Source organism: Poecilia latipinna, unplaced genomic scaffold (assembly GCF_001443285.1).
Source record: "Poecilia latipinna isolate Pla-1442-1.1 unplaced genomic scaffold, P_latipinna-1.0 Scaffold897, whole genome shotgun sequence".
Lineage (NCBI taxonomy): Eukaryota > Metazoa > Chordata > Actinopteri > Cyprinodontiformes > Poeciliidae > Poecilia > Poecilia latipinna.
This window is the reverse complement of record NW_015113513.1, coordinates 185,550-194,434: the sequence shown is the minus strand read 5'-3', so window position 1 is coordinate 194,434 and position 8,885 is coordinate 185,550. Positions and strand designations below refer to the sequence as shown.

General features: G+C 39.4%; 1 protein-coding gene across 4 annotated transcripts in view; it reads left to right on the top strand.

The window, feature by feature from the left end:
• Nucleotides 1–7,696, top strand: part of mbd1b (methyl-CpG binding domain protein 1b) — a 13,949-nt gene extending 6,253 nt beyond the window's left edge. For 2 of the 4 annotated variants that reach the window (XM_015048674.1, XM_015048673.1), the window contains 11 exons: nt 787–869; nt 988–1,031; nt 1,204–1,344; nt 1,440–1,511; nt 1,611–1,631; nt 2,159–2,248; nt 3,124–3,285; nt 4,244–4,432; nt 4,773–4,853; nt 6,856–6,945; nt 7,034–7,696. In XM_015048674.1, the coding sequence (XP_014904160.1) occupies nt 787–869; nt 988–1,031; nt 1,204–1,344; nt 1,440–1,511; nt 1,611–1,631; nt 2,159–2,248; nt 3,124–3,285; nt 4,244–4,432; nt 4,773–4,853; nt 6,856–6,945; nt 7,034–7,525 (1,465 nt within the window). In that variant the 3' untranslated portion in view covers nt 7,526–7,696. The remainder of the gene's footprint in view (nt 1–786; nt 870–987; nt 1,032–1,203; nt 1,345–1,439; nt 1,512–1,610; nt 1,632–2,158; nt 2,249–3,123; nt 3,286–4,243; nt 4,433–4,772; nt 4,854–6,855; nt 6,946–7,033) is intronic. The other 2 variants (XM_015048675.1, XM_015048676.1) reach the window with 2 other exon arrangements.
• Nucleotides 7,697–8,885: the final 1,189 nt, after the last annotated feature.

Sequence of the window (8,885 nt, the reverse complement as noted above, 5' to 3'; positions counted from 1 at the left end):
TCAACTTTAAATACGAATGAATATTTAACACTGGAACTGGAAAATATCCAAAACTAATAAACAAAACGCTACATAATTGAATTATGAAGCAGTTATAAACAAAATTGTATTAAAAAAAAAAAGGTCTAGTTGAGACCAAAGCACCAGACTGAAGACTTTTGTCATCCAGTTTTTAGTAGAAAGAAAAAATGAAAAAAAACGATAAATCATAAAATGGAAATTGAGTTTTTTTTTAATTTATCACGCGATTAATTCATTCATTGCTTATTGCGACAGGCCTACCTGTAAGTTCGTAGCTAAACACAGCTCACTGTTTTTCTTTTGTTTATTTTTATAAACTGGCTTCTTAATCGTATCAAGGACTCATATTTATATATATATATATATATATATATATATATATTTAAATTTTTTCCTGTAAGTGTTTAGTGATTTTTACCAAAGACTGCCTGATGTTTTCACACCCACAAATCATCCTGTAACACTCAAGCATGTTGTCATTTTATTAAGCATTAAATTTGGTAACTCTGGATGTCTAAACTAAACAAAATAAGATAAGAAAAAAAAAGATTTTGAAAAACAAACTGTTCAGTGTTATTTAAAAGAAACTTTCATGCCTGGTTATCTGGCATTCAGATAACGAGCTCCGACAAAAAGTCAAGGTTGTGGACTCCTCTAGTTTTGAGATCCCAGGTCCTCCGCCGGCCAGCCTAAGACTTACTCTGTCTCGTGTTTGTGCCTGTCACCACAGCGAGTGTGAATTAATGTCGCCCTGTTTCTCCACAGGATCTGTGCAAAGTGTGGTATTTCGTTTACAGGTACATGGTATGACAAACAAAGAAAGCGGCCTTGCTGTCCCTCCTGCTGGGGTATGTGTCTGTAGGAGTGTGTAATTAGGAATATTTTCAAAAATAAAACATGTTACAAAAAACATTTTCATGCGGGTTTTTTTTTTCCTTCTTTTTTTTTTCTTTTTTTTAATCTCAGCAACGTCCAAGTCGATAGAGCACCCGCTGATCCGCTTCAGGAAGGTAAAGTATCTCCAGATAACAAGCTGCAGCTTCATGCTGATGAAGTTCATACAGTCTGCATAACGTTTTAAAGTAGTCTCTATTAGCTTCTACATTATTAAGACTTTCAGACATAAAACAAACACAAAAAAAAACACCTTTCCGTCTGTTTTTTTTCTTCTTGGACTGTCAGTGGATTCCTTGTGGACAGTGCGTGGGATGTCACAACGCCATCGACTGCGGTCAGTGTGCAAACTGCAAGCATGGACTGCAAAGCCCCGAAGCCAGAAAACGCCTGTGTCGAAAACGCAGGTGCATATGTCCGATACGCAAGGTGAGCTGACGGAGGCTAGCAAGCTAAGCTAATCGACATTTGTCTTAGTTGAACTTGTTTAAAATTCAATCGATTTTGTTGTTGTTTTTTTGCAGCAAAGCCCAGGAAGCATAAATGTAACTTACAAGAGATCTTTTGTTGACCCTGTTGACACGTATGAAGATAGTGTAAGTCTCCAAAGAACAACTTTGAAATATTTCCTCTGCTAACTGTTTTATTGTAATTGTTATTTTTGTTTGTTTTTTTTTCCTCTTGAAAATGTACAGAATGATGTCACAGAGTCACAGGTAACATTTTTGTACTGCTTGCTCCTTCATTTTCTTTTGCTCTATGGGTGCACCGATTTCTTTAATTTTGCAAAATCGGCCGATACTTGACAAACCGATCTCATCCACCACCGCAAAGGTCTGAGAATCACCATCTCCTTTCGCTCTGCGGTGAGAGACGGCTGCTGCAGAGCAGCCGTCTCCCTGCTGATCAGCAGGTCACATACAGATGTGACCTGATCAGCATGTGCAGATCAGGTCTCATCTGCACATGTTCAGTTAGCAACAGTCAATTCAAAATTCAAAAATATTTTGATTGCAAAGGGAAATCAAATGATGACAACTTAGCAACTTTTTCCCTCTGTTTTGCGACTTTTCAGAAAAAAAAAAAAAAAAAAAGGCATCGGTCAAAATCTGAACCGGCTTTTTAAATGTCAGTGAGTCGATCACTGATATTTAAAATTGCAATCGGTGCACTCGCATTTCACACGTATTACCTAAATGAAAATCTGGCAATGAGGAACCCCATCGCATTTTTCCGCACGTAGCATCCAAGTCTCAAAAGCAGCGACACGGAGAACTTCTCGGCGAACGTGGACCTCGACGATGACGACATGTCGACAGACGACGACGATGACGTGAGCACGTTTTGTTTTTGCCTTTTGAAGATGCTTGCCAAAGTTTGTCCCGGGTATTTCCCATAGGTGTTGTGTGCTTTTTTGTTGCCACCGAGTGCAGGAAACTGCTCGAACATCTCGGCGAGGTCATGGCTATCCGTTAAGAAATGCATGTAATGCACGCTAATCAGTCTCAGTAGCTGGGAAAGCAGCAAAAGCTGACAGTTTGTCACACACAGCATCTGTGCTTTTGGTTATTTTTCTGCAAATTGATCCATCTTAAAGCTATGAGAAGCAGTGTGCATTATGTAGTCTAGTTTATTTATTTTCTATTTTTTTGTAGATTTTGTTCTCTTAATAAATAAAATCATTGTCTATAAACACTTGCATTTACTCTGATGTTGAAGGTGGTTTCATGATCTGAAATGCATAATTTTAACAAACAAAAACAGGAGAAATCAAAAGGGAAATTACTTTTTCAGAACCTTCCGTCTGACTGATTCTACTTTTTAAATCAGATTAGTTTTTTTTTTTCCACCTGTGGAAGAGCGGAAACTCTGAACAGTCTTCAGTGTTTTCATCCAGTGAACTTTGGGATCGCTGTTGAAGCATTGCTGTTTCGACTATTTTGAATATGGCCGAAATAAACAGAGTAAACAACTCTTCTTTGACCAGACTGCTGACTGCACTCGAACGCTCTTCTATTTGTTGACATTTGAGAAGAAAATATTACCGACCTCTATGAACGAATGACCTCTACTCACAAACAAGAGGCTATATTTTCAAGGCTTCCATAAAACAGAATTCCAAAAAAAAAAAAAAAAAAAATTTGGTGAAATCGTGTCCAGTTTGCGTTCTTGATTTTCGGATTTCTCTCCTCTCGCTTTTGTTTCTAGTGGCATAAAAAGCGGAAGCGACGTTCCTGTGGCGAGTGTAAGGCCTGTCTGTGTAGGAAAGACTGCGGCGTGTGCGATTTCTGCATAGACAAACCCAAATTTGGAGGCAGCAACAAGAAAAGGCAGAAGTGTCGTCTACGGCAGTGTCAAAGGCAAGCGATGGTAAGACACTTGTGCAATAAGGCGATTGTACGTTTCTGTACAGGGTGTCTGCGCGTCCTTAAAAAGACTTGCATTCGTATTTCTAAAATGAAGGCCTTAATATGTCCTAAAATCACATTAAAAAAAAATTTAACTAGCCTTAAATATGTTAGTGCAGTAAAAGATTTTCATTAGAAATATACAACGTACTGAAATTACTGATGAGAAAAGGAAAATATTAATTATAATAATAATGAAAAACCTATCCTGTAAAGAACGCAAAACAATATGTACTGCTATACAATACCAGATTAATCGGTATAACTAAAATCCAAGCTGGTCTTAAATATGTTAATTGCAGGTCTTAAATTTCATTGTGTCAGGATTATGTAACCTTGTATACATATTTTTATTTATTTATTTATTTTTGTTGGACTTTACTGTCAGGCAAATGATTGAGTCGCTTATTTGTTTCGTTCCGTGACTCGAGCCGGTTGACGCTACTGGAAACTAGCTGCTAATATACGCTCGCTAGCTAGCATAAGTGTATTAGCAGCTATATCAGGAATCATTGGTTATGTTTCCTGGAGAGGAGAAAAACTAGCTAGCTAAGAAAAAAGCAAGCTAGTGTCTATCATGGTCAAGTTTATCACATTTCAGTAACAAGGCAGTTCAAAATTCTTTGTCATAAAACATCTTACAGCCACCATTTATGAAACAAGCAATAAACATTATGTTTTTTTTAAGTTCAAATTTATCAGCAGATGGCTGGATGATATTCGTCTTTGCCATTGGCAATCGATTGCCAACCCACAAAGTGGATGAAAAAGCTTAGCACTACTGGGGTTTAGGCTGGTTGTTTCACACAATTTTGACATGATTCAGGTCTTAAATTTCATTCGTGGTGGTCTTTAAATTTGAATTGGTGAAACCTGCCGAAACCCTGTCGTAGTAAAGCAACTGCACATTTATTTCCCAGAGACATTTGCTGCCCTTCCAGATGGCAGGAGCTGAGTTGGGGCTGGATGCCCCTCTGCTGCCCGGCAGGCCCAGGCCTCACTACACGTACAGCCGCAAGTCCAGCTTAAAGAGAAGCCAAGACCAGCAGGCTGACATGGACTACACCGACGACGATGACGACGACGACGAGGACAGCAATCCGCAACCGGTGAGGTTCGAAGGGCTTTGGCTGGAAACATTGTTGCTAATTTCCATCTTGTCACGTTAGATAAGTTGTAATAAAGCTACCCTTCAGTGAACGTTTAAAATGTTTCTCTGCATCTGCTGAGTACTTTTTAGATAGTATTTAACATCTTTTTCTCATTGAATTGACCGATAAAGTGATACTTAGGCGTGCAACTGTTATCTTGAAGCTGCATTTATGTGGCCCTCCCCAGTGTTTGCGGGCCACATAAATGGCTACAGCGGGCCAGATTTGGCCCGCTGGCCTTGACTTTGACACATGGGCTCTCGAGCAAACGCATCAAATCCATTTTGTGTTTCACCAGCTGAATCATTCTGATTTTGGGGTGCGGAACGGCGTGCCAGATCGATTCCCTCACATCAGCAATCATAACTACTCCCAACCAGTAAGTCTTCATTTTTGCATAATAACTTGAACTTAGCTGAATAAGCTAAACTATTGTTTTAGTAACTACAATCAAATTGATGTATGTAATTATTTTGAAACTTTTTATTTGCATATCTGTGAGAAGTTTCTGTCCAGTTACATGAAGTTCTTTTAAAATTATAGCATAATCACGAAGCTGACGTTTTAAGCTGACTTTAGCATCTTATATTAGCGGTTAGCATCTTAAAGGTGGGAAAATACTCTTTGTGTATCTACGTAAAGTAGAGATCCTTAACATTTGGGATTTCTAGAAAGCTGACATTTACAAATTCAGTATGTTTCACAACTGAGCTTAAAAAGAAAAATCAAATGGAAAATATTTGCTGTACTTCAGTTAGCCTTAGCAACCTGAACAAACCACAGACTCAGTGTTTCCTTTCAATGAGCTCCTAAGCATCTCACTGATACTGATACTATTTTTCACTGTTTTTACTTCGGTAACAACGTCCACACCAAAGAGGGTTGTTTTTTTGAGTTCCTGGCCAAAAGATGATGAAGCTGGTTACCAGCCAATACCAGTCACAAGCTTACTGTTGTTAAATTTCCTATTTAGCTTAAAAATAAGCATGATGAGGAAGACAGACAGAATGAGAAAACGGTTCATTAGAGCTAACTGGGCACACGTCTGAACTCTGTTGAAATTATAGCCTTTTTTGAGCGCGTGGCAGCGAGCCATCCCTCTCAAAAAGGTAATCCGATTCTGCTGTCATTCCTCTTTTCTTGGCTGTCCTTCAATTTTTGTTATTGCGGTAAGATGTTACGAGTCATCTAATCAGATAAAAACATGATGTTACAGTAAACATTCATGAGCTTTTTAAGCTGTAGGACCAAGACGGGTGCAACACGCTCAAGCAGTGACCGCCTAACAGATGCACGTCTCTTGGACACCATTGCATCAGAAAGTTGATGTTGTCGTTGACCTCATAACTAGAGATGGACTAATCAAGATTGTTGTAGCTTGTTTGATTTCCAGTCAAGCATTAACTAGTCAGAGCTGATTGAGCTGATCACCAATTGATTTATTGTTGCCGGGCCATCTCTGTAAAAACAGAACAAAATAAATGTTTGTGGCTCAGTGTTGGAAGAATTTGGTCAGCAGGTAGTGACATAGTCTCCTGCTCTCTGATTGGATGTTTTTTTCTCTGTATATGTCTGTCATAATTAAGAAGTACTATGTTTACTATTTTAGAGATGCTTATCGTGAGCCGGGCATTAAATCAGTAACAATTTAACAATAGATAATATGTCTGATAGAGTACTCAAGAATTTCTCTGAGCGCACATCCAGAACCGCACTGCATTCTGGGGGATGTAGGCAGAGGAAAGGCTCTAGCCCCGGGGTGGGCAACTCCAGGCCTCGAGGGCCGGTCTCCTGCAACTTTTAGATGTGTCTCTACTTCAACACACCTGAGTCAAATAATGAGGTCATTTGCAGGACTCTGGAGAATTTGACTGCATTTAGGAGGTGATTCAGCTGTTGGATTCAAGTGTGTTGGACCAGGGAGACGTCTAAGAGTTGCAGGAGACCGGATTCACCGATATGAAAATTTGGGGCAATATTGGTATCCAGTGTTAATATTGCTGTTACGGCCAATAATCGATACTTACCGATACTACATTACTGTGTTTCTGGTTCAGTGAAACTTCCCACAATCCTGCACTGCATCATTACCGCTGTCACATGACCAAACAAATACCACACAAGGAACCTCTTCCACTTCCCCTCCAGAAAGGAAAGACAACAAGATGGAAGTAGATATAGGTTGTTAATATCAGCCCCGATTTATGTTTCAAACCGATGCCGATGCACTCACACCAATGTCAGTGCTGATATATCATGCATCCCTACTTTCTTTTTGATAAGCTTTCCTTCATGTTTCTTTTTTCCTTTAAAGTGTTTGTGAGATAATGCTTCATTATGCTCAACGGTTTTAACTCATTAGACTGCATTTCTTACTGAAGGACCATCACAGTCAGTGGGATACAGAGAAATCGCACACAGGCAGAAATGCCCCAAAGCACATGGAAGATGACAAGGACGAGTTCCCCATGGTGAGTGTCCGGTGTTTCTCTTTATTTATTTTTTTTCAACGTGTTTCCCAAATAATCCCGTGTTGTTCATTCCTGGGATCATCCACAGATCACACAGATCTTCAGTCTGGCTGAGAATCCGACGGAGAGCAGCGTGGACCTGGAAAACCAGCTGATGAAGCTGCTCCACTCGCTCCGCTCCTCCGTGCTGCCTATCCTCTGGTACGCCATCATGGTGGAGGGCCCGCAGCTGCAGCTCATCCAGTGCTCCAAGCAGTCCAACATGGCCGACACCATGGTGCTGATCGACCCAGGCTTCTGCTACCAGGTCACCGTCCAGAAGCAGCCGCTGCTGCCCATCCACCCGCTCTACGACATCCACCCGTCGCGGCTCGGCACAGCCACCGACGTGGTCAGCCTGCTGCTGTCTCTGGAGCGGTACGTCGTGTGCCAGGGACTCCCCATCAAGCAGTCGTCGTTCGACAAAGGGCCGATCGTGCTGGAGCGGTCAGCCACGTGCGACTTCCTGATCAAGAAGAACGAGCGGACCTGTGCGAGCTGCAAAGCACTACAAGAACTTCAAATCCATCACAGAGAGTGAAAAAACACAGTTGGATGGAAGCAGTGACTTTTTTTTTTTCTTTTCCTATTTTGTGCCATTTTCTTTTTCTTTCTTTTCACTATATTGTACAGTTGAGAGACAATTTGACAGACTTACCTCTGGACTGTGATAGTATGTTTTACCTTTTTGAAAATCACCAAAGGAATTCCAGGAGCTGTATGAGTATATATATATATATATATATATATATATATATATATATATATATATATATATATATATATATATATATATATATATATATATATATGTGTGTATGTATATATATATATATGTGTATGTATGTATATATATATATATAATTTTCACATTTTTATCACACTGGTGTTCACTTTTTTTTTCTTTTTTTTTTTCTAAACAACTGTCTGTGCGTTTTGACAGTGTGTGGGATTATGTATTTTAATTTCCCATGGTGCATTTGTCTCTTACTTGAAAAAAAAAAGGCCCCTCTACTACTACTGCTACTACTACATATTTGAATAGTCAGTCCTCAGACAAATTGATACTTTAGGCAGTTTTTCTCGCTGGCAACTTTGGTCTCCATGCTTGTTTCCATGCTACACCAGTGTTTAAGAATAATGGAGTTAAAGAGGGGTTGGATTCTGATTGGAAAAAAATTTAATTTGCAAATTGGACAGAGTTTGTAACTCTAGTTTGCCAGTCTTATGTCATGTTACTATCTTGCTCTAATTTCTGTTTCGTACCCTCTTACTTTACCGTTGATTGATTGCATTTTAGAGTAGCATCTTCTTTATTTTGGAGGCAAGTAAACATGATATAATGATCGCCTCAGGCAGAAATTATTTGCAGTCGTCATATAAATAACGTTGTTGTGGATCACATAAATTTACTTTGTATCCTTTGCTGCAATGAAGAATACAAATGGAGACATTCTCAGTACGAAACGACCAGCACGCTTCCTTTGTCATGTAGCAGTTTTTTTTCTCTCTCTCTCTCTTTCCAATCTTTTTATTTTCAAGAAACCGTTTGATTATTGTTGGGTTTGTCTTTTGAAATGTCTCCAGCACACTTTCTCTTGACGTATGCCTTTGCAAAACAGCCTGTGCGAGTTCGGCCGTTGGGAGAAAGAAACTTGCAAGTTCGTCAAATAAGAATGTGTTTTAAAAAAACCGGTAGCAGTTTGGCAGTGAGTGAGTTGCTCCTGAAAGAAACAAAACACTACCTCTCCTTGTTATTATCTCGTCCGGTCACTTCCTGACCCGAAAACAGAGTGGGACTTTTTTTTTTTTTTTTTTTAAGAAAGCAGTTGTCACATTGAAGCTGAAAGATGTGCAACTTAAATGGTGAAAACCCATGAAAGATTATAATTTGGAGGGGC